Here is a 26,782-nt window from a genome sequence, read left to right as displayed (position 1 = left end):
GCTGGACTGGAGGGGACCAGTTGCACCAGAAGTGGCAGGTGATATTGGCAAGTGGGCACCGCCTGTGTCCACAGGCACTCCAGCCAGCCAGCTGATGAACATGGATATCTTAGGTGACACCCAAGTCAGAACATCCCCTGGATAATGCACAGTCCACACCCACATTGGGAAGAGGTGGCAGAGAGAGGAAGTGGGGGGAATTGGCAGGAGAGTGCCAGTCCAAACAGATAAACTCAAAGCCCCAGGTACCTTCCTGCCCAAGTGGTACCTCTCAAAGCCTCATCACCTGTCCATAGGATCAACTTAAAGGACAGACCTGCCTTGCCCTACTGTGAGCAGTAATCAATCTAAAGGGGTACATGGGGCTGTCAGCATTGAACAGTAGGAATATTATAAGCACATAACTTCTTTCATTACTGGCTAGCCCGGGCTCTGGAAGAAAATGCAATGCCTTCAATACAGATACTAAGCAATCAGTCTCTGCTGTGTATGAGGCAAAACCACCTCGAGCTGGTGGAGGCACAGCTGGCTGAGGAGTCTTGAGAACAAGCTGGATCTGGTGCGAAGCTGAGGGGCATTTCCACAATCTGAATGTCTATGCCTCCCCCACCCCACAAATTCATGTGTTGAAGCCCTAATTCCTCATGTGATGGTATTAGAAGGTGGGAGGTGATTAGGTCATAAAAGCAGAGTCCTCAGGAATGGCATTAGTGCTGTTATAAAAGGGACCCCAGAAGGTTTAAAGGTTCTCCCCTTTGGCCATGTGAGGACACAGACTGAGGCAATTGTCTACGGACCAGAAAGATGCCCCCCCCACCATCAGACACTCAATCTGCCTGCAGCTTTGATCTTAGGCTTCCAGTCTCCAGAACTGTGAGAAATGAATGTTTGTTGTTTGAGTCTCCCCCACTCCATCACCAATTTATAGTATTTTGTTATTTTAGGCAGCCTGAGCTGCCTAAAATAGGTACAGTCAGGTCCCAAATAAACTCATGGCTCTGAACTTGGCCACGTGTGGGCCAGGAAGGTCAAGGATCTGTGACTATGCCCCACTGGGTAGATGAAAGCCCTTCTGTAGGAGTCAGAAGAGCAAGTAAAGGGACCTGAAGTCACACTGCTCAGGCTCAAAATCCCTGCTCAGATGTCACTACCTTAGGAATGGAAAAGTGCCGGTAAGCAAGAGAGGGCTGGAATGAACTATGTCATAACGCCTGGGAGCCAGAGAGGTCAGTAAGAACTTAATGCTCATGTTAATGCAGACACACCCGGTTACATGTAAAATGATTCTAGACAGGCATCTACACAGGGTTTTATACACACATATGTTTATTTACACTCTCAGCTGAGAGGTCTTAAAAGAAATGACTCCCTTGTAGCAACAAGCACACCAACCACCCAAATGTTGGTTTCTAATACCACCCAACAAAAAGAAATGCCTCCTTTGGGCAACATCTGGTTATAGGGTGGGAAAACCAAGAGATGATCGATCCTGGGGCATCTTATGGTGTCAGAAAGTACTGGGAGCTCTCAAAATGGAGAAAGAAAGGGCTAAGTCAGAAAGATCTCACAGTGGTCACAACAAGAAAATAAATACAACTGAACTGCACTAAATTTCAAGGCATAAATGAATATCCATGTGTCCATATTGATTTAAACAACTGAGTAAAGTTAGCAACTAAGAAATAAGAGCCAAATCTCCCGTGCAGAAGAATGACTTCCACTGACATTCCCCTCCATGAAGGGGATAATAACTACCACGTCTAAAGAGTAAGCTGGCATAGATTTCCTTCCAAAGAGCACACTATGGAAAAGAGGAGGAAAAGGAACTCTATGGTGGGAAGATTTGACAAATGATACTTTAGCCAACTGATAAAAGTCAACATCAATAGTCACAGATCAGGGCCTCCCCTGTGGCGCAGAGGTTGAGCGCTGGGTTGCGAAGCTGCCTGCAGCCTCTGCAGCGCCAGTTCGATCCCCGGTCACTGGGCAAGGATCCCACATGGCGCGCAGAACTCTCCTGCCGCCCGCTGCTCCCCTCAGCAGTGTACTTCGTCAGTCTGTTTGCTCTGCCCTCCCCTCTCATCTGGTGAATTCTCTCACCCTCCCATGTTTCTGACTGTACCCAGTGCTTATATAAATAAATAAATAAATAATTTTAAAAAAAGAAAAAGAAAATGGTTCTTTAAGGAAAAAAAAAGGTATAATATGCATTTAAAAAAAAAAGTCACAGATCAGGTTGCCAATAGGTACCTTTGATAAGATGTGAGGCAAATCATGCTTGAGTTCAGTGATCTTCCCCAAAACTCAACCCCAGGGTAACCATGAAAAAAAAATCACAGTCAAATTCCAAGAGAGAAGCATCTTACAAAATATTCCCCCAAATACCAGCCCTCCTCAAAATGGTCAAGGTCATCAAAAGCAAGAAAGGCTCAGAAGCTGTCACAGCCAAGAGGAGACCAAGGAGACATAACAACTAAATGGGATGTAGTGTCCTGGGTGGGAGGCCAGAGCAGGAAAGACACTAGGTGAAAACTCAGGGAATCCAAATAAACTATGAACTTAGGTTAATAATAATGTATCAATAGTGGGTCATGAATTGTGACCAATGTACTATACTCATGTAACATGTTAATAGTAGGGGTGGGTATAAGGGAATTTGTGTGCGACTTCACCATCTTTCTGAAAATCCGAACTGTCCTATAAAGTCTCCCAATTTAAAAATCCTGGCTCTATCAAAATGCACTAGTTATGCACCATGGCAGGTTGACTCCATTCTGTGCCTCAGTTTCCACCTCTGTAAAGTGGAGTTTTCTCCTTTGTAAAATATGAGGGTACATTCAATCAGATTCAGTGTCAACACACAAACGCTGACATTAGTTGTAGCAATATTTTGCACTAAAATGAAATTTTAAAAAGACACGTCATTCTGTTTAGCAGCCTCTCAACAGAAGAATCTGAAAGTTGGGGGATTTTACTGATCTGGCAATTTGGAAACACAAGTTTGCTGGGAGGAGAGGCTCTGAAAACTCACCCCAAACTCAGGGCCTGGCACTGGAGTGGATGCAGCACTAAGCTCCTGCAAGGCTAAGTCTACCTCCAAGGTCACTTGGCAGGAATGAGGCCACCCTGGGCAGCTCATAGGGAATGTGATTATTTAAATATAGTTATCATTCTCCTAATACATCACACACACACACACACACAAAATGAATTTACGTAAAATTGAATGGTAATGTTGCTCAGTCTGTGCTAAAAAGATGGATGCATTTCCTACATGCCTCAGATTACACTACTGATACACAGTCAGTATTAGCTCATAGGGAGTGTGACCAGGGAACCAACCACTTTTGACCATAAAAAATTTAATGCATTTTTTCTCACTTACCAAGTAACCATATGGCAACTTGCAAGTTTTACATGGAAATGGTAACAACAGATTTAATTTATTCACCCAAACCCTACACTCATAAAGAAAACAATACTTCATCATATAGCATTATCCTGGGGACCATGATTCATGGCTAAAAGATCAGAGCTGGATAATAGATGGTCTTCTGGAGTGGTTGGGAAAACCTGATATCCAGCCCCAGCAGTTGGACCAATAAGTGTGAAAAATGCAGAAATGCTCAAGTCAAGCACATTATAAATGGCAGTGGTCCCTGTCACCACAAGCCCACCCCAACAATTAGTAGGCTTGGCTGAGCTGCTAGAAACCAAAGTATGATTTATCGTTCTCTTCAAATTAGTTAAAGCAAAGCCGTCCATGTGAATTCCAGTATTAATCGGTGTGGTGAAGAGCTGATGTTTCAAAATGGCCCCACGAGCAGGTTTCACTGCTCCAACCACAATTCATTTAACAGAAATGCTCAGGAAGTCTCTGTTTCACCCAAGTTCTCTAGACAATAGTGGGAATCTGTAGCATGGGATATTTCTGTAGGCTATTGACTCAAATCCACTCATAATTTCTCAGGATAAAGAATCAGCAGGAAGTTGAGTTGGGTGAGGGGTCTTCCTAGCAATCTCATTTTACAGATGGAAAAACTGAGGCTACAGAGCAAAGCAACTCAGTCCCAGCTCCTCCACAAAGGCAGTAAGCCTGCTGGGAACCAAAGGGAGGTCTTCTGACCATACACATGTAGGATGTATCATCATCTACCTATATATAAATAGCATATTTATTTAGTTTGTGCTTGTTGTATATTATTATTTTTTAAAGATTTATGTTTTATTTATTTATGCATACAAGAACTGGGGTGTAGGCCAGAGGTGCAAGGAGTGAGAAGATTCACCAGAGACAGACGGGGGAGCAGAACAGGTCAATCTACTGAAATACACTGCTGAGGAGAGCAGCGGGCTAGACAGGAGAAGTCTGCTGCATCATGTGGGACAGCTCCCTGGCCAGGAATTGAACTTATGCTGCAGTAACTGGCGATAACTTGATAGTGCTGAGACTTTAACCCCTGCGCCACCAGGGAGGCCCCAGTAACACATGATACACTTGTATATATGTCAGAGAAAAGTAGCTTTTTAACCTTAAGATACAGATAGGAATATTTTGATAATGACCTTTAAAAGCCTAATTTGCCAGCCTTAAGGAGAGGGGTCACAAGCCACAGGCTCAGGAATCCCTACGGAGGCTCCCTACTCCCTTGGGCGAGGGGAGTTCTCGGGGAATGGGGCAGAGACCCATGAGGTCAGCTCGAAGGGCCTGCGGGCTGGGCCCTATCTCAGGCCAGCCTGTGTCTGCTCCACACCCAGCTTGGCACTGGGTTGAATGTCCCGCACACTGCCCTAGTGCATGTCATAGCAACCAGTGTGGCAAATTTGAACTAAGACCATATCCATCTTCTACTGAAAACCACTGCAGACATCCTGCCCTCCTCTCCTTGCTCATTTCATACAACTCTCCTTTGCTCTTGGCCTCCAGCCATACCAGCAGCTTCTGATTCTAGAAGGATGGCATGTTCTGGCCTCATGGGCTTCTCCCTTGCAAGTGCCCTCTGTGTTCCCCCAGATGCTCCAAGAAGCTGTCCTTCCTGTCACTCTCCAGTCACCACATCCTAGGTGGCCGTCCCAGCCAGCAGCACCTCCACCTGTGCTAAGTCCACTGCATGGTCCCTCCCGGGATTTGCCTTAGTCACTGATGTGCAGACTTGGCAGCTGGTGTTCCCCAAACTAGACTGTGAGTTCCATGAGAAAAGGGGCCTCGACAGTGCCCAACTACAAAACAGCAAGGGCCCCATGTCTGAGAGGGATCAAAATTGCTGGAAGAAAAAGCTGTAACAGCAAGAGCTCAGGTGAGAAGTGAGGAAGAGGGAAAGCTGCTGAGTGAGGGCTCCAGTTCACAGCATGCAGCAGAGAACACACTCCCCAGTGGACTCCAGACTGTGCCCCCTTAGGCTTTCAAACACCCGCGGTGAACTCAGAGCGGATTCCCAGCCGCCCTCTTAATTTGTTTGATTTCAGAATCAAGGTGGAGCCAATGGATGAGCAATCAAAGGTGCTTCAGTAACTCCCACTGAGATGTGCGTGTGCGTGCGTGCATGTGTGTGTGCGTGGTCCTGACTCCATTATTAAACCGCAGGAAGAAAAGTGCTCAAAATCTCAAGATTCTAAACACGGCAGACACGCAGCATTTCCTAGTGTATTTTACGTGAAAAGCAATTCTGTGACACTTTGGAATTTCTGAGCGACATGCAGTGACACATGAGTTCCGCAGGCAGTGGGGAGTGGGGGTCCTAAAGGCTCTCTGAACATGTGGCATGGAGGCCCTGGACCTCCCACCACAGAAAGCCCAGTTGTGGGCCCTCTGGGCCTTGGCATGCCTCATGCTCTGGGGTGTGAGCACCACAGTAGGCGACATTCACAGATGAAAGAACCCAAAAAAGCTATAAAATGGCATGGGAGCAGGGTAGAAACACCCCCAAGTGCACACATATGGATACAGAAGGGATAGCATGGTTGTGGCCACTGCGCTGTCACCTGCTGTATCAAGACTGATCTGGAGTGAAATAAAGATAACTCCACCCCGAGGACACAACCTGGGTTTCCTCTGAGAAAGTGTGATGCTGCCAGCTTGGCAAACCCGTTCCCTTTTCTGCCCACTGCACTGCACAGCAGCCCGAGCACCAGGGTCCTCCTCCAGGCACAGAGGTCCATTCTCTTCCAGGCAAGGGCAAACATTTGCGAAGTGGCATCTCCCTAATGGCACTCGACTCCTCAGCCAAACCAAAGCCAGCAGGGCCTGGATGCCCGTGGCATGGTCAAAAGGCCAAAGCCACCCAGAATGGTCCCAGAGTGAACCAGTGCTGTCCACCATCTGAAGCCACAAGCTTTACTCATGGTTTCCTGCCAGCACAGTCCACGGTCCCGGGTGTCAAGTTAATGACACAATTCAGGGATGGAGTTTCAACCACGGAAGATCTGGTGAAGTCATGCTTTAGGTTCTATTTGGGACACACAGAACCTGTCATCTGGGTCTGATGTGACTATCACCACTGAACATTTTGCTGAGCATTAATTTCACGGGCAGAATAGCCAGAAGCAAAGGGAAGGAGGGGGTCCAGCTGGTGAGTTCTTTGCCATTATTCCAGAGCTAGTCTCTCTGTATGAAATGGTCCTAGCCGGCCATAGCCCTGTAAATAATTCACAAAAACAAGTTCAGTTCTCTCCATTTGCAATCCTAGTAATATCTTATAAAGGAGCTGCCGCCCACCATCATGCAGGGCACTGGGTAGCTTGCAGCTTCCGTCTCTGGAAGATGCTATTAAATCTCGATAGCCAGTGATTTGCAGATGATTATAACTTTTGCTCTGCATATCATTGCTACTGACAGGCAAATCCCATCCATCGAATGGCATGACTGATTAAAAAAGGAGGCAAACTTGACATAGGCAGTCTGATAAGCCATTTTTATATCGACTACAACAACCAGGCACACTCTGGCTGGTGCAAAGAAAAGCCAGATCGGATACAAGCCTTTTCTCTCCTGCTGTTCCAGGGACCTCAGATCACAGACTCCAGAAAGACTTTCCAAACTCAAGCATTTGTGTCTCAAAAAGAGGAATGCATTAGAAGGTGCTTGCATTCTAGATCAAAGAACTGAAACACTGTTCTCATCCCAGAGCAGCCCATTGAACCCCCAATTTGTCAAGGAAGAAGCCTCAGCAGCAAGGGGCCCTGACAGCAGCACTTTTATTACACGAACGATCGCGGCACCTCTTCAATTTTGCTCATCTCTTAGTCTCTAGCCAAATGGAACTTATTACTTATAGCTTGTTGGGATTTATGAATTATTTATAAAAGTAGGTCTATGACTCCAGACTCTTAAAAGACAACACAACAGTCCCTTCTTTGTTACTCAGAAGTGCGCTCCTTCAGAGAGCAGACATTTTCTGTAACGTGCACTCCACTTTTGGGGTGAAATAATCACTGTGAACATATCGCGCCTGTAAGATTATTTGGAGGCTATTTATGGGATGCCTGGATGTATTTTTAAACCAGACTCTTTTATTCTAAGCCAGGCTTGGATTCAAGAACGATGCAGCAGATGTGTGCCACAAACCTACTTCCCAGCTTGAATTCAAACGGTTTTGCCCTACCCCCTCTACCTGGTGAGTTTCAGACTATGATTAAAACAAAGGGAGCAAAACAGTGTGGCTGCTCCCGCCGAAGGGGCATCCAGCAAGTTCAGCGAGGCCATGACCGCGAGCAGCCAGGAGCACAGTGGTTGTGCATGCCAAATAGGGACTAGAACTCGTGCCAAAGATGCGGTCTGGGATTAGCCTTTCCATCTCCAGCAACTGGGGAAACATGACCTGGGCTGGTAAAACAGGGATGACATCACACACGCTCGCCTGGCCCTGTCTCAGTGGCAGATCCAGCTACTGGGGAGGAGTGTGCGAGAGATACTTGGGTTGAAAGAGAGAGGCCATGATCTTACCCATACCTCCAAGACAGCAATGTGTTTGCTTGGCAGAGAGACCCCTACATGGAGCTGCTCCATGACGCCATGACCAAGTAGCAGCAGCTGACCCTGATACAGGAGCCCTGAGGGTCAAGGGCTTCCACCTAATACTCCACCTCTCACCTGCTCCCCACCAGGCTCACAAATCCCACCACATCCCTGCCCGATGAAAGGGTCTCAGTCATGGCCACTCCCTGATGTCCAATCCCCATCCAAGTCCCAAACACAATCGAGAGGAAGAAAACAGAGGCTGGACAGAAGAGACCCAGTGAGGCTGATGGCACCTTGGGCCTCTGTCTTCATGGGGCCCTCTGAAGGCTCACAGAGTCTCAAAGGCCCGTGATCATGAGCTCCAAAGAATACAGCCAATGGAAAAGCAGGCAGGGGGCAGTGTGCTTACCTTGCTGGAAGACATCTGCTGGGAGGGAGGGAAAAGAGAGAGGAGGGGAGAGAGAAAAGAGAACAATGTATTAATAATGATGCTGAGAATGACAGGGATGATAAGCACAGCTAACATGCTGACTCTGCTAAGCGCTCTTCACACAATACTTCCTTTCACTGGGAGGCAGTGGTTAAGAGCTCGGCTCTGGAATGAAGCTGCCTGGGTTTAAATCCTGGCTCCACACTTATGAACTCTGTGGCTTACAGTTCCCTAAACCACAAATAGATAGCATACTAGAAAGATTAAACAAATTATGCCCTATGTTTTAAGGGCTTAGAACAGAACCCAGCATTAAGGAAATATTCAAAACATGCAACATTTGAAAAGATTACTCTCATAACAGCTCTGTAAGATATTATCTTCATTGTAGAAATGGGGAAACTGAGGCTGGGGAAGGTCAGAGAGGTCACACAGAGGAGCAAGGCATGATCTCAGGATTGAACCAAGTCTGCTTCCAGACACCTTCTTCTTACCCACTACTAACCTGCTAGACTAGCTTAAAATAACAAAAGTAACAACACACAGAGAGAGGACAAACAAGGTGGTTCCATACTGAAATAGACAAATGAAACATTGGTGTGAATGTTCTACATTACAGCTCACAACTAATGATACCATGTCTTCATATTAAATCCTAGATCAAAATCTGTTAAAAGGTGAAAAAATGTTTTCAACAAGTATGTGTGAGGCCATACAGTTGCCTGTATGCCAAGCACTACATCTATTTGTGGAAAATATACAATGAGCAAAAACATAAACAAGCAGTCACTAACTAACATCCCACAAAGAGTAGCTACTAACATGACTTGTAACACCTTACATTTGGTTTTCCTTATTTCTGAACTTTATGTAAGTGGACTGATATAACTTTTTTCTGTCTGCCTTGTTGCCCAGCAGGTCAGGGACATTGTCCATGCTATAACATGTAGTCGACCAGTTGACCATCCATTTTCACCACTGTATAGTATTCCACCATGTGATTATATCACACTTTATATCTTCTAGTGCTCATGAACATTTGGGTTATTTTCAGTGTTTGCCAATCAGAAATACTGATACTGCTGTACCTATCTCTTGATGAACATAGGTGTATTTACCCAGGTGATTTCTGATTTGTCTTAGGTGCACTTAGCTCAGCCCTTCCATTGTTCCCAACAATCCCCAAAGTATTCTTGCCTGCTCATACTTTTTCCTTCAGTACTATGACAGCACTGGCAGGCAGATACACTCCAGCACCACCTCAATGTGAGCCAGTCCCTGCTGATAGGATTATAAACAGGTACAAATCTTGTAGAAGATAGTATCACAGTATGTATGGAAATGTTCACTATGCATTCCTTGATCTAACAATACCACCTCCAAAAATGTAATCTAATGAAATAGCCGAAGGTACAAAAGAAGTCTACAAAGAAGTTCATCATAGCATTAGGTATAATGGCAAAACAATGAAACTTGCTTGTTTGTTCGTCAAAAGGTAATTAAACCAAAAGTAAAATGTTCCTGACAATGGATGGTGGTGCAACCATTTAAAATGGGTATTTACAGACTTTGATTACTTTTGAATGAAAAAATCAAGACAGTAACATGAAACGTATATGCCCAGTCACGTGCACCTCTCTGGCAACATGAAGGCAGAGGTGTGATGATGATCAGAGAAATACTTAACTTTATGTAATGGGATCTGGGGTCATTTTTTTAACCTTATGGATGTATTCTGTAATGTTTTAATTTTTAACAATGAACATGTCTTACCTTTATAAACTGAATTTTAAAACTTAAGTTATTTGCGCCTTAATAACTATGTAAGAGCTCTATCGTCAACAAAACTTGTCAGTTATCAACTGAAACATCAGTTCCTACCAGGTCACCAAAAGCCCAGGTCCCATGACTAGAGCTGAGGAAACATTACCTTGAGAAGGACCACATCCAGCTCCCCGAAAAGACCACATTTACATGATCTTGCTAGTGGAAAGCACAATCCGAGCCACCCACCCTCTGATCAGCTTGCACACCTGGAAGAACCCCCTCCTTGGCTTTGAAATGTCACGGCCACTGTGAAGTTCCTCACAGTTATCCCCACACAGAGGGAATTCGCTGTTTCCGCCTCTGTGCTCTTCCAGTAATTTGTGCAAGTTGCAATTATAGCTCATATTATAATTAGTTATTTATGTAGGCCATGAGCTCCTGAGCACAAGAGTTATGTGCCTTAATCACCTTTGTGGGTCCTGATTGCCCGCCAGGGTGTGCTCCCACACCAGAGGGAAGGAGAGGAGCTGGTCGGTCTTAGCATTCATCAGGTTCAACCTCGTCATTTTGCAGATGAGGAAACTGAGTCCATGAGAAGTTAAAAGATTTTTCTCAAGGTCATACTTGGAAGTCAGGACTACATGAGATTCATTTAACCTTAATGAAGCACAAAATCTCATCCTTACTATTATCAAAGTACAAATTAGAGATTTATCATTCTCCTCTAATGAATTCAGACAAAAATTTCCAACCTTGAAAACATCAGTGAAATAAGATTAGTCTTTCAAATAATGATCCAGGCTGGACATCCGTCCAGAATCCTCAACCTCCTCTCCAGGGTTTTTGATAGTGAGCACTTCCTTCGAAATTTAGAACTGATTTGAATCAGTGGGCCAAGTGGGAGGAAGTTCAGGCAGTGACTTAGTGACTTTATTCCTTCCAATCCCATTGTATATTTCAGGCTTTTGCAGACAAATTTACATAGAGCACTATTCATATCTTCTATTCCACAAAACTCTTGATTTTTACAGATGCAATTTTAGATTTTTTTAAAAAACACTGTTCGGCTTCATTTGCATTTTGCACCTTTTTATTTGAATGTAAATTTTAATAAACACTAGTATAAATATTGCAACAATTTTACCCATGAGTTATCTTGTAATTTACACTCTAAATTTCTGTCTTTTGTAGGCTGTGAGATAAATCACTCCATCCTTAGCATTATTTAGCTCTTCTGCTCTGTATAATAATGGCTTGGGTACACCTTTAAAATTCCACCTCTATATACTGAAACACCCATCCAGGCTAGGGCTCAACTAATTCATGAACAAAAGGATGGAAAATAAGTGAGAAAAGGGAGATTCTGTGCTGTTCGGTTACATTTTAGAAACACTCAACACACACACAAACTGTGAGCCTCGGATGAAATCAGTCATTGAAATCTCCTTAGCATCTACACTCCATGTCCACCATCCTCTGTTAAATTAGAGAGATGAGTCATTTAGAAAGATCCAAAGGCCTCAAATTTGGGTGTGATAGTATCCTTTTAGTCTAAGCAACCACTAAAAATTATTTGGGAGTCAATCACTTATTGCACTCTCTGAACTTGAATTTCCTCTTTGAGGACCTGGGGATAATTTAATACCCACTCCGCAGCCTTGGGAAAATGTAGGACAGAATTTAAACAAACGTTTCCCATCAGCTGTTGGGGAGTCATTGAGAGTAAGACAGGGGCCATCTTTCCTGCTCTCCCAGGACCTAGAAAACACCTCAATAAAGAGTTGGGAGTTGCCCATCCTCACCCTAGCCAAGGGTAGGTTGAGCCCCAAGGACGCCAGGGACACTGGTGCAGAGGAAATGAACTTCTTCAGACAAAGCTCTGCTCATACCCACTCCCCAAGGGAGAAAACCTCAACCCCAATGATTCACATGAACAAAGAAAGCTTGTTCTCCCGCCCTACCCCCACCCCGAGCCATGCTGCTCCTATAGATAGATGAAAAGGCATGTATAAGCTGGTGACTCAGATGAAGGAAAAAGAAAAGAAGAAAGAAGAAACTCAGACTTTCTTAGCCTCAATGTCCAGTTTCTTCCACTAGCAATGAACATCAAGGAGTATTCTCCTCTTACACAGCTGAGAGATTGCACCCCTGGATCTTTAAGGGGCAGAGCCATGAGAATATTTATTATTATTAATAAATTATGGCAATTAGGCCAGTGATTCCTAAATGTGGCTGATTAAAAACTTTCTTGAGAGCTCCTCATCCACATGGCTAGTGTTTACCGCCATTAAAAATGATTTAACGACAATCTGAGCAAACCCCTCTCTTTGCCGGGGTTAATAATTAGCAGTGCACAGAGCCGCTCGGGTTAAGTGAGTCAGTGTCCCTTTATGTATCTATGGCTTTATTTTATGAGGAGAACTGGATGGCAGTCTTATTGCCCATTCAGTCGGCTCAGGATAATTTACTATTTCAATCCACAATCCATAACTATGGTTAGAGAAACCCTCACTGTTATTACAATATCACACTTAACCACACCCCAAGCACTAAAGATATGCCAAATAGTGAAAGCATGTCCAACTTCCACAAGACGGGGGAGGCAAAGTTACCAGTTCTCAAACAATGGAATCATACGACTCTCTCAATTTTGCTTTCTTTTCTAGGTTAAATTATATATGAGGGGAGTTTAGTTTCTTGAAAATGCATGCACTTAACTCCCATTTAAGAAGTCTCACCTGGGGAGACAGCTGTCTTGTGAGTCCTCCTGTGGTTTGAGCTACTGAAAGAAAATTCTCTTTCAAGTACAAGTGCTTTTACAGGAAAGCACTGTAAATTTTACTCGGACCCAACTATGCAGGAGCAAAGAGAGGGATGTAAGGAGCAGTTGGAATGAATGCTGCTTTCCTGAATGGGGTCAAGTTCACCATTAACTAGAGTCAAGTCCAAGATCAGTTGAGTTACTCCCTTGTCAAATTTCAAAACCAGCAAATTCTGAACATGCATATGAAGAGAAACTCAAATTCAGTCTGTATACTTATGCAAATCTCTGGGAATGAAGTGAATGCTTTCTTTTCTATACCAAAGCATGAAGCCCACCCATGTTTTCCATTCTGACTGCCAGCACTCCGCAGGAGTTCTGCTTTTAAGTGATAAAGCCTAGGTCCAAAAGATGGCTCCCCCAGGGGACAGGGTGAACTGCTTCTCTCCCACATATGACCCAGTGGCAGTCACTACATGACTGTGGCCACTGGGTCGCAATGACCAAAGATGGGGTCCCAGCCTCTCACCAGGTGTAAACCTGGGGTGAAATCTCGTGTAGCCTATATTCTCATCTATACATCAGGTTGGGTAGGAATAGGAATTTTCCCCATCACAAGGATAGCATGATGATCATGTTGGATAATTTAATCAGCTTAGAGCACACAGACCTGGCAGACAAATGACTAGGTTCAAATCCTCGCTAATCCATCCTCCTAGCCAAGGAGAGCTAGCTATTTAACCACTCTGAGTCTCAATTTCTTCATTTGTAAAATGAAGATAATAAAACTTACCTTTCAGGATTCATGAAGACAACCAAATATGTAATTTTTTTGTTACTTTATGAATTTCTCTGGATATTTAATCAGATAATGTGGATAAGAATGTACAATTACTAGTACTCCAAAGACTTCTATGAATAGCAGTGATATTAGTCAACAAATACTTATGAACTGTCTACCTTTTGAAAGACCTCTGTGGCTCATATAGCCCTGCACAAGTATCACGAGAGGAAGTTCTATGGAAATAGAATGATTGTCAAAATTTCTTTTTGCCATCATGTAACTACATACTATTAAAAAACAATACAATTCTCAAATATTACCTTGTGAAGTAATGAATTTTTTTTAATCTTTGACATTGGAAATCCAATGATATTCTATTTGCCAATACCAATGATCTCAGGGATTGTGATTAGAACACAAAAGGTCCAAAAGCCCAGGACTTGACCTTTATTTTTGGTGCCACTTACTCCTCTGACATTGCTGGCCTCCGCGGAACCTGTCACCATTTTTCAAGATCACTACGTAAGGGGCTCACTACTTAAGGGGTTTACCCAGTCCTGCCTGGCCCCACACTCCCTGGGGGCCTAGAGCTCAAAAGGGGTAGCGATTCATAGTTAAACCCACTCTGTGAGGTTCTGAGAAGAATTTGCCTGAGAAAAGGGTTCTGTTGCTTTACTAAACAAATTAAAGTTTGAACACAACAAATCACTTACACAGAGCCCCTTCCTGTCCGGTGCAGGTCTGGGCTCTCCTGGAGCATAGCCAGAGTCCAGGGCACCACCAGAGCCCATTTGGTCTCCACGGCACCACCGGAGACTCTGATTAGTTTTCTGTGTCTCCACAGCCAGATAGCTCAGGCAGCCAGGTGGCCACAGGGCCACACTCCAGCTTCTCCAAGGCACATAGGCGACTCCGACTGAGCAGAGGAGCCCAGTGAGTCTTGGTTATTAACGACTAACCGGAAGGCCCCCCTCCTCAGTCTCTTGCTCTCTGTGCCAAAAACTAACCTATTTTTAATGCTGAAAGGCCTGGTGTCTCACTCTCTTTTTTCTTCTCTGTCTTGTTTTGGACTCAGACCCAGGAAAGTTCTATGCTTTTCCTTGTTCCCAACCTCCCTCACCTCTAACCATGTGAGAAATGAAGTCCCACACTTTGCCTGTCATTGTCATATCTAAGAAGATACATGACAGTCAAACAAATGCCTTTTATTTGTAAGTAGGAAAAAAATTTTGAAAAGCTCTAAGCATCTTCCAGCTACATTTTCTCAGGAACATGTTGCCAATGTGGGGCTATCTTAGGCCACATGCCTATACCCCATCATTCCTACTGACTTGAGAAGGCAGTGCAAGGTAGGCAAGCCAGTAAGTCCCTAACATTTTTATGACATTCTATCCCAAGTATATCTCATTCCTAGCAGAGAGGGATAAAGCTCTTAACTACTGAAAGAACATAAAAAAATAGATTTAGGAATAATACTTTTTACGATTGCATTCTGTATACTGTGAAAGTTATGTTCAAATCTGCTAGTACTTTATGGAGCTGATAAAGTAGAACAGTATGGCTTCCCAGCTAACAGTGTATTTTATATCCATTTAAAATGTTTTCTCTTAAATTGAATTACTTCTTGAGTAATTATAATAAGACTAATCTGGGCTTAATGAATTCATGTACAAATACTTTAGACTGCATTATTAAAACCTCTATGATATGAAGCTATATTAAACTCAATCCCTCTAGCAACCAGTGTTTTTCTTTGAAAAGAACAGCACACATGATTTCTCTGAATTCTTTTAAATCAGCTAAGTGAGAAATCACAAGAAGCCACCTGAACAGCTCAAACAAAAGAGGATGCTGACAAATAACAATGTTTGGATTTCCCCAAACTTATGTAATTATTAATTGAGAGTCAGAAAATATTTTCATGAGACATCCACATGTGCACAGGGCTAAGGAGTTGGTCCATCTTTCTGAAGAACTCAGCTACAACTTTGGTCAACAGTGCCATTGGGAAATATAATAAAAGTGAGCCCATGGATGGCAGCTCTCATGTTCCTAAACATGTCCAAACCCAATTGTCTAAATATCAAGATTTAAGTTTACACTGCAGGCCTATATAGCCATTCATCTCCGAGATTCAGTTCCTCCATCTGCAGTCTGATTTCTACTAGATAAGATAATTTCTAAGGTCCCTCCCAGTTCTAAAACATGTTGGTGTTAAGTTTAAAATTACACATATTACAGCAAATGGGCTTCTACTCCATGTAGCTTATTCCTCATCTTGTTCACACTAAATTACATCCACAGACAAAAAAACCTTCATTCCCTGCCATTCGTATACATCCACAAACACATCCATAATACGGCTGGTGGTTTCAAATTTATCTCCAGATATTGTCTCGGTGGTAGAGTATTTTTCCCATTACAGATAAATTATGAAGCAGCTGAAACCTTTAAGGTTACAGTGCCTTCTCAAATCAATTTCTATGTGCACCCCCCCAACATAGACTTCCTGAAAGATGCTCTTTCATCTTCATTTCCAAGCCAACTGATTGTTTTTTTCACATATCTATTCCTCCAGCAGTTCTGCGAGATCCGGTTTTAATAGGATTGGTTACCCAGTCTCCTAAATTCAAACTAGATATTTACAAATATCCAGCGGAACAAACCTCTCCTTGCCAGGTGATCATTACCGGGATGGACATCATTAAAGTAAACATAAGACAATGGCCATCATCATTATTCTGATGGCTTGGCACAAATTACTATCAGGAGAATGCCCAGGAGCCAGAGACAATTAAGGTCTGAGTTCAGAGAAGCTGCCCCCAACATCAAGCATTGCTGATTAGAATGCTTTAAGAGTAAATATGTTTCAGCAAATTGGCCCACGTCTTTAAGGAGAAGGCTTGATGTGACATGCTCTGGCCTGACCTTCATTTCCAGGGGTATAGGTTATGGCCTGACCCCACCTTCCCCAAAGCCCCCAGAATAAACAGGCACAAATCATGTAAGCACCCTGGGTTCCAAAAAGGGTTTGATGAGAAAATCTCTGCACTCCCTCACAGTTCTACATTCTATAATGAACATCACCAGGGTCTGTCATTAGGATGCTATGTGGCCCTGCATTACCTGTTCTCTGTGCACTTGTAAATTTCTCTCCTTCTCTTCAACTGAGCTTAAAACTTCGTGGTAACAGGATCCTGTGTCTGTTCACATCCCCAAGCCCAAGGCAGACTATTAGAGCAGGACAGGTACATTTCAACATTAATAATAACTAGAATGTTTACAGAGCTTTCTATCTATATCAAGGACTATTTACATACTTTACATCAATTGCCTTCATCCTCTGAATCACCCTAAAAGGTAGCTCTTGTTACTATCCCCATATTACAGGTAAGGAAACAGAGGCCCAAAGGGGTTAACAAAGTTGCCAAAGGTCACAGGGAAGAAAAGGGTCTGGGGTTCAGAGCCCAAACTGGCAGGCACTAGGCCAGCCTGTCTCTCAGTGACAGTTCAGTTGACAGAGGTGTGGAAGAAGAACAAGCAGAGACACCTCACTCCTTCCAACCCCCCCCCCCCAGAGAGTTCACTGTTCAATGTCATAATCTCCATTTTCCTAGAACTCCAAAAACACTTTTTATCTTTATTATCTGTGGATATGGGATATAACTGCAGAAACCAGCTAAATGTACCTCGACTTTTAAAAAACTTTTTAAGATTCCCTTTTAAAATAAATACGCAACAATCGCAACAGATTTCTGGCAATGGCTAAAGAAAGGATAAGAACATGGAGAAAGGGCGCAGATCGAGATGAAAAGATAAGAATTCCAGGGAGAGGGAGAATAATAAATCCAGGGCACGTGACTGACCCAGAGGCGGAGAAGCAGGGGGAGGGGAAGGGGCAGAAGATGAGGTGACAAGGTGCAGAGACACACGCGCTGGGAACCTGAGGTCAGAGCACCCAGGCTGTCTTCCTGGCTCTGGATGGCCTCAGGCTCAGTCAGCATCTCTGGCTGATCCTCTGTGAGTTGTAAGAATTGGAGGCTACTAAGCTTATTAAGACTTAACACTGTGGCTGACACTTGGTAAAAGCAGGTAACATAAAGAGGAACTTGTGAGAAATTAAGTTTCAGGGTATCATTAAGATCAGCAAAATTCTCTGACATTCTGGCAACTATGCTCATTGGGATGAATAAAATGTACTTGCCTGAATTCAGCAACTGAATGATCAGAGCAGTCCAATGACATCTGCCTGAGTCTACTCCCCCGCCCTCCAGCTCCCCAGTCCCTCAGCTTTTCAGGGCCCCAGGCCCTAGCCTTCAGAACCCCAGTCTCCAGCATGAAGTAAAGCAACAGAAGGAACTGACAGGGGACAACATTTTTACCAATGAGCATTCACTCTCTCTAGTCAGATTTGTTCCTTTGGAAGCAGGATCAATGTTTATCACAAGTATTATCCTCGAAGTTTACCCACACTCTATATCAGGGAAGGGCTAGTATTTTTCACAGGTTGCTGAGAGATAATAATTAAACATGAACTATAGGTACTTCGTGAATATTTTAGAGCAAAGGTCTTCCTGGAGGGCAAGCACATCTTTTTAAAGTTATCCACTCCCAAGCTTGGTAGCCAGCTGGCTCCTCTCTCTCCTGCACCCCACGTCACAGCTGTCACTGCAGGACCTCGAGTTGGGCTCGGCTCTCGGACAATGAGGCCAGGCTCAGAGAGCCAAGTGGCACAGATACCCAGAGCTGCAGACACTTTCCAGCCACACATTTTCATCCATGGGAAGATGAGTCAACAAGCAATGAGTGAGCCCCACAGATCGTACCTGAGTATCATTCTGAAAAAAGAAGTGTAAGTTCATTTGGCCACTTAAGATTCTTTTAAACTTGTATGATATTATTCACTGGCTCAACAGAGTCATGAAATCTGAACATAATTTCATGAAGGATTTTGTGGCTGGCTTGCCCTGAAAAGGGGGATTGTGTTGTCTTCCAGAGCATAAGAAATTTTAGTCCTGTTTTGTATATATGTATTTTCCTGAAGCATCAAGGTTATTTCTTCAAGTCCAGAGAGCTGGACTCTAGTTGTAGCTGGTTATGAATGGTCTCACTTGGGATACCTCAGCTTCCTCATCAGTAATTGAGAATAAAACCTGCCTTAATTCCTTCTTAGAGGAAAAAAACAAGATGATGGATGGGATCACACTCAGAAAAAACCACACACATGCAAATTTCCTGATAATTTTAGTGTCCACTGGAGCTGATACACTTTCAGGAACAATGAATGAATGGAACCAAGGGAAGGTAAGAATTGCAGGAAGGTCCTTACAGTCAAGGAGTAGCTAAAGCAAAGGTAAAAAATTCTACATGAATTCTACAGAGACAAAGAGAGAAGATTCAAGTATGGGGCTCTGAGCAGGCTTCGTGAACCAGGTACAACCTGAGCTGGATGTAAAGGGCAGCCCTAAACATAACCAACATTCACTAAATCCTCCTTTTAACAAGCTTACTTGACTATTTCATCTAATGTTCACCAAAACTTTATGCAGCAAATATCATTATCATCTTAATTTACCAGTAAGTTAATTTGCCAAAGATCCCACTGGCAATCGATTGTAACAGCGCACACTCTCATCACAACTGCCCTGTAACACTCAAAGGGTAGAAATGACAGATACAGAGCAACAGGAGAAGTGAGTCAGTGGGAAATCAAAGAAGAGATACACAGAGAGAGATGGGCACCATATTCACAGACTGAAGGACTCAATATTGTTAAGAGATTGGTTACTCCCAAACTGATCTATAGATTCAACATACTCCCAGATTGCACAGGAAATGATAATCCAATTTCAAAGTTTTATAAAGAATACAAGACTCTAGAATAGCCAGAGCTATGTTTAAAAAGAAGAGCAAAGTTGAAGGACTGACATTACTGAACTTCAAAACTACGTTAATCAAAACTGCTATTGGCATTAGGACAGATAAATAGATCAATAAAGCAGAACAGAGAACCCAGGAACTTGAATTTTACAATCACTTGATTTTTGACAAATTAACTAATGCAATCCAAGGCTCTTCATTGTACGGTACTAGAACATCCATAAAGAGAAAAACAAACTAGGACTCCTACCTCATACCATACAGAAAAATTAATTCATATGTGTCACGAACCTACAGCTAAAAGGAGAATACTTTTAGAGAAAAAAAATATCCTCATAACTTAGAAGTAGGTAAAGATTTCTGAAACAGACAAAGCAATAGCAAGAAGAGAAAAAAAATCACCAAAATGAAAAATTTCTGCTTAATGAAGAACACTCTTAGAAATATATATCAATACCCTATTTTTGAGAGACAATATTTACAAAAGTTCTATCTAATGATGGTCTGATATTCACAGTAGGAAAAGAACTTCAACTCATTAATAAAAAGATAAACAATCCAGCTCTTAAAATTGGCAAAACATTTAACAGATACTTCACAAAGGGAGATACATAAATGGCCAATAAGGATACAGAAAGTGTCTAATTTTTCTAGTCTTAACTAGTCTTATGGAAATTCAAATTCAAATCACAGTAATAAATGTATAACTCACCACAATGGCCAAAATAAAAAAGATGCACAACACCAAATGTTGACAAGAATGAACAGTAACTCTAACTCTCATCCATTGTTAGTGGTAGCGCAAAATGTAACTACTTTGGGCAAAGATCTAACAACTCCTTACAAAATTAAACATACACCTATACCATGATCTAGCCATTCTGCATATATAGGTATAACACAGAGAAATGTTATACTCAACAGTACTATGAAGGAACAAAAAAATAGTAATATATACAACAACATAAATGAATCTCATAAATTTTACACTGAGTGAAAGAGGCATTATACAAGAGTACATACTGTGTGGTTTCATTTATATAAAATTCTGTAATAGGCAAATTAAACTATAGTGGAAAAGAAAGAGACCATTAGTTGCCTTTAAAGGGCTGGGAAGAAGAGGTTGTATCTGACTAAAATGGGAAATCAGGAAACTCTGGGGAGATGGCAATATTCTATATCATGGTAAGAGTTTAGGTTGCACAAGTATATGGATTTGTCAAAACTCACAAATGGTACATTTCAGATCAGTACATTTCACCATAAGTAAAATACATAAACAAATACTGAATTCAAATTAAAGAATCTAGTCTGTGGGTATTTTGATATTCTTTCAACTTGTGTTTGAAATGTGTCATAATAAAACATTGAGAACATGAGTTCCTGGAACTGGATGTTAGTTATGTACAGTAGAAAAGATATATCTTGTACTAAATATTCTACACCTAAGCATCACTGAAGTTTTTAAGTTTGTGCATTTTAAGTACCAATTCTGAATAAATTTCCCACATATCTGATTCTTCTAGCTCCTCAGAGGTGCTTTAACTATTCTGTTCATTTTCCCTGTAGGTCTAACAATCTCTGTTCTCAGAATTATCAGGTAAAGGACCTTTGCAAGGTCCTTTTGCAAAGTTTCACATAGTAGCAATGATGTCTCTGAGGAAGAGTAGTAGAAAAAGCACTAAATTGGGATAAGGCTCCTATTCATGAATTGAAAGACTTAATAGTATTAAAAATGGCAAGAATCCCCAAAAGGATCTACAGATTCAGCACAAAACTATCAAAATTCCAATTTCCCTTGCAGGAATGGGCAAGCTTGTGCTAAGTTTTACATGGAATCTCAAGGGATCCCAAAGAGACAAAACAATCTTGAAGGATTGTTCAATATAGTTGAAGGACTCACACTTTCTGATTTCATAACTTACTGCAAAGCTATAGTAATCAAGAAAGTAAGGTAAAGGTATAAAAACCAGATACATAGCTCTATGGAATGGAATTAAGAGTCCAGAAATAAACCTCAGAGCTACGATCTATTGAATTTTGACAACACTATTCAGTGGGGAAAAAAAGTAATAATCTTTTCAACTAAAAGTGTTGGGGCAAATGGATATTCACAAGCAAAAGATTAAATCATACCCTTATCTCATACCATACATAAAAATTAACTCAAAATGGATCAAAGCATCAATTATAAAAATTCTTTGCAAAATCAGGCATATAAATCATCAAGATTTTGGATTAAGCAATAGTTTCTTAACTATGACATCAAAAGCACAAGCAAGAAAAGAGAAAACAAACTAGACAAAATCAAAATTAAATCTTTTGTGTTTTAAGAAAGTGAAGTCAACCCACAGAATTATAGAAAATAACTGCAACTCATCTATCTGATAAGGCACTTGTGCCTGTGTTACATAAAGAACTATTACAACTCAATAATAAAAAGATAAACAACTCAATCTTAAAATGGGCAAGAAACTCAACAGACATTTCTCCAAAGGAAAGTAAAACACAACGAGATACAATTTCACACACTCCTATGGCTATAATCAAAAAGATAGATACTAAGAAGTGTTGGCAAAGATCTGAAGAAATGGAAACCCTTGTAAACTGCTGGTGGGGATGTAAAACGCTGTGGCCACTATTCAGCAAAGAGTCTAGCAGATCTTCAAATGGTTAAATATGGAGTTGGACATATGATCTGGCAATTCCACTTCAAGATGTATACTCAAAAGAAAGGAAAACACTTTTCCATACAAAAACTTATACATAAATGCTGACAGCAGCATTATTCACAATAGCCCTCAAATAGAAATGATCCATATGTTTGTCAATTGGTAAGTGGATAAATAAAACATGGTGTATCCATACAGTGGGTATTATTCTGCAATAAAAAGAAATGAAGTACTAAAAATGCTACAGTATGGGTCGAACCTAGAAAGTTTCTGGTCCATAAGGGAAGCCAGCCCCAAGAGACCACATACTGTGTGGTTTCATTCACACGTAATGTGCAAAATAGACAAATCCAGAGACAGAAAATAGATGAACGGTGGCCTACGGCTGGAGGGGCTGAGGGAATGGTGGTGTAAGAAGAGTGAAGGTTCTTTTTAAGATAAAGAAAACATTTCAAAAGTGATGATCAGATGAATGCACAATTCTGTGAATATACTAAACTCACCTACCTGGACACTTTAAATGGGTGAATTGCAGGGTGTGTGACTTATATCTCAATAAAGCTGCTTGATGGGGAGAAAAAGGAGTCCTAATGATTGGGAATGTCAGCCTCTACCTTGGTAGGTGCAGAGAAAGCAATGCACAGATAAAGGACAGCATCTCTCTTCTCCAGGGATGGCTCTTGCTGCTTCAGTCAAAACCTAGCCACGTGTGGCTACGGAGCATGTGACCACAGCATGTCCAAGTTGGGATGTGCTCCAGTGTAAAATGGACACTGGATTTCAATGACTCAGTCAACACCCAAAGAAAATAGCTCATTAATAATTATTTTTATTTAATTACACACTGAACTGGTATTCTGGGTGAAACTGAATGTATCATTCAAATTCATTTCACCCATGTTTTTCAGTTGTTGTGAACATAGTTCTAGAAAATTTTCAGTGACCTCTGTGGCTCCCCTTATATTTTTACTGGATAGTGCAAGTTTCAGTTCTTTAATATAAATAAATGCCTGAAACTTTCCTGATTCCCCAGTGTTGCATAGGATTATTTTATTCAGAGTTCTCAATGGTAATTAACTTTGAAGTCCACTCAGCAGTTATAAAATGCCTGCTGCTCTTCAATTATGGAGGCACAAAAGGTTCCTTGTTTGCTGGTCTCTGCCAACTGGTTCCTTGGACTGGAGATGATGATCCCCGGCACGGCCTCTTAAATATTGGCGTGTCTGAATCTTCACAAAGCACAAATGTTTCCCAAATAAGGCAGGCCCAGAAAACTTTGACTGAACTCTGGAGGGCTCATGATGAAAGGAGTTGCCTTTTGAAAATAATTAAAGATCAAATGGAGATGACAGACCAGTTTTCCCAGAAACAAAACTTCTTCTCAGTAGGCTTTCATCCAGAAGGGGGCTTTGTATGTCATCTGTGAGGGTTTCCCCTGCATCCCTACTTATGAACCCCAAATTGCTTAGGGGGAGCTTTTTGCTTCTCTTTCCCCTGGTGGATCCATGTGTCCAGGGCCATAAAATTCAACCTTGGGTCTGTCCGAGTCCACAGCTAATGCCCTTAAAAAGCATGGGGCTAGTGTGTCATCTTTCTTTCCTTCCATAAATACTAGTCCCTCATGAGTGCTGTGGGAATAGAAGGCAGGGGTGATTAAAAAAAAGAATATATATATATATATATATATATATATATATATATATGAATTAGAATGCTGCCTCCTCAAATGAGATATTCTTAAATTTCTCCCCTACATTTGTTTGAATCTCTAGTAAACTGAAATAGTGAAATAGAAGACAGTTTCATAGGCTTAATTGCCTCCGTTCTGTGCATTATGGAAGCAGAGACAAACTATCTCAGGTCCTTAATTGCTCCTGGGCAAGCAATGAGTAGAAATAAGGATCTGGGCACTCAGCTCCCTGCCCTGTCACATCAGGCCCGTCTCTTCCGCAGCTCCACAGGAGAGCACACCATGTACCTCGCTGCACCTAGCACAAAGGGCAGGTCACATGTCGTGCCGGGCAGAGAGGATATGCCAAGAAGAACGTGCCACAATCTCTGCCCTCTGCAGTGCCCCTCGGCGAGTACCTATCAACTGATACTGAAGGGCCTGTGTTTGGGGCAAAGTGTGCTGCAAAGAATAAAGCTCATTTCTGGAGCTGGTTTGTGGCTTGAGATGTCTTCAAATTTCAGCCGTTGTTACAAAATGTACTTGGACTTAGACTTTCCTAAGAACTGGCTGTGACGTGGCTATTTCCAGAAAAGTTTCATCAGGGCTTGGGTAATCAAAGCCCTCATTTTCCACTCTCCTCCCACTACTCCCATTACCTCCCAGGACAGGTAGTCAGCATGCAATTGACTGGCTTAGAAAGCCCTGGGTGGTATGATTGGGAAAGTTAAGGGAATTATGATGAAAATGGCATTGCAGACCAACAAAAGTCTGGAAGCCTTTGGGAAAGAAGTTTAAAGGTATCTCAATCATCTCCAGCTGAGGACACCTAGGAGGCCTGGAAAATTCCAAAGAAGGGAGCAGCGTACCAGCCCTCTCTCTCAAGCTACAGTGAGTGGGCAGAATAATGCCCCCACAACCCCCCAAATGCCATGTCCTAGTTCCTGGAACCTGTGACTATGTTGTCTTGCATAGCAAAAGGGAATTTGCCAGTGTCATTAAATTATGGACCTTGACCTGGGGAGATGTTCTGAATTATCTGGTGGGTCCAAGCCAATTACATGAATCCCCAAATGTGGAGAACATTTTCCTAGAGAGATGTCTGGTCAGAGCAAGGGTCAAAGAGATGCTATGTTACTATTTTAAAGATGGAGGAAAGGGTCCAGGAGCCAAGAAATGCAGGTGACCTTTAGAAGTTGGAAAAGGCAAGGAAATGGATTCTTGCTGAGATACACCAGAAAGGTCACAGCCCTGCTGCCACCCATTTTAGCCCAATGAAACTGAAATACTGGACTTATGACCTATAGAACTGCCAGATAATCCACTGGTGTTGGTTAAGCCACTACATGTAAGGTAATCTGTTAAAGCAGCAATGGAAAATGAATATACTGGTAATAGATAAACAAAGGGTCATCAGGCAATGGGACCAAGTGACCAGGGCAGTGATGACAGAGTCAAAACAGCTGATTAGCCAACTAGTCAATTTTGTGTCAAAGAAAGCTCAAGTATTTCTATTTCGTAGTCTAAGGTGGAATTGCCAGTAAAAATTGCAAAATTGCATCAAAGCACATTAGTTATAAAGGAGTCAATACTCTAAGTTGATACCATGGGCCCCTCATGGGCCTACAGAATCCTCAGTTCTGATCCATCAAGGACAAACAATAGGGTCAGACAGATACGATGGTCCCATATGGAAGGAAATAGGACAACAGAAGGGCAGTGAACTCAGTGTCTTGTTCCTAAGACAATGACGCTCCCCAGCCTCCTAAGTTGCTGCACAATGTTTTCAATAAGGACGGCTACTTAGAGTAACTCCTGAAGATGAGGAGGTGGCTCCTCTCCTAGATTAAAGTACAGATCCATGAAGCCTCTACGTAGACAATCAGCTGTAGGATAGCCTCTCACCCCATATGTACACAAAGTAAGCAAATACATCAGTGCCTAAAACAGCTGGCTCTCATGATGGCGGGCGGGATAGATGGACAGATCAACTTCCTCCTTATTCTTTTTTTTCTAGGGGACAAGAAGATTGTTAATCTTAATCAGTTCTTTCTGATGCAAATCTATGTGTTGGAGGGAAATCCATGTGCAAAAATACAGTGTCCTATATCCCTACCTCACACCCCTTGGGAGACAGTTCTTAACCTAGACTCCCCTGGAGATCTAAAACCAAGCCCCAACTGTGTCTTTGACCCAGAATTCCCTAGGAACTTCTTTTGGCCATGTTCTTCTTTCCCAAACCATCCATTCATAAGCAGAGTCACCCACCCATCTGACAGTTTTCTGGAGGTCCCAGTCAGTATTTAATACCATCAATCCAAAGGGCAACATCAAGCTGCAAATAGATTGAGTGAGGACCTATAAATCTGTCTAAAGTATAACATCGAGGGCCTCCCCAGTGGCGCAGCGGTTGAGTGTTGGGTTGGGAAGCTGCCCGCAGCCTCTGCAGTGCTGGTTCGATCCCCAGCTGCTCCCTGGCCACTGGAGGAGGGTCCCACATGGCGCGCAGACCTCTCCTGCCGCCCGCTGCTCCCCTCAGCAGTGTACTTCGGTCCTTCTGCCTGCTCTGCTCCCCGCTCTGGCTCTGGTGAATTCTCTCACCCTTCCACACTTCTGACTGTACCCAGTGCTTGTATAAATAAATAAATAAGTAAATAAATCTAAAAAAAAAAAAAAACCTAGAGAAAAAATAAATAAATAAATAAATAAAGCATAACATCGAACCAAAGGGATTCCTGACACATCAAGATGATTCTAAGAACCACCATTTCCTGTGTGCCTACTTTATTTCCGAGCACTTAATACATATTTTCTGACTTAATCCTTATAGCATCCCTGAAAGAACAGTATTATTCTCCCACT

General features: G+C 42.4%; 1 protein-coding gene across 2 annotated transcripts in view; it reads right to left on the bottom strand.

Moving 5' to 3' along the window:
• GFRA1 (GDNF family receptor alpha 1) overlaps nucleotides 1-26,782 on the bottom strand; it is a gene marked incomplete at both ends in the record, with an annotated part of 202,135 nt that overhangs the window by 132,905 nt on the left and 42,448 nt on the right. Inside the window, one exon of one of the 2 annotated variants that reach the window (XM_084246218.1) lies at nucleotides 8,367-8,381. The exons of the other annotated variant lie outside the window; for it this stretch is intronic. Coding sequence (XP_084102344.1) covers nucleotides 8,367-8,381 — 15 coding nt within the window. The remainder of the gene's footprint in view (nucleotides 1-8,366; nucleotides 8,382-26,782) is intronic. 2 annotated transcript variants of the gene reach the window in all.

This window comes from Talpa europaea (genome assembly GCF_964194135.1).
Source record: "Talpa europaea genome assembly, chromosome: 10".
NCBI lineage: Eukaryota > Metazoa > Chordata > Mammalia > Eulipotyphla > Talpidae > Talpa > Talpa europaea.
Note: the sequence above shows the minus strand (reverse complement) of the source record. Positions and strands in the feature narration are given on the sequence as shown.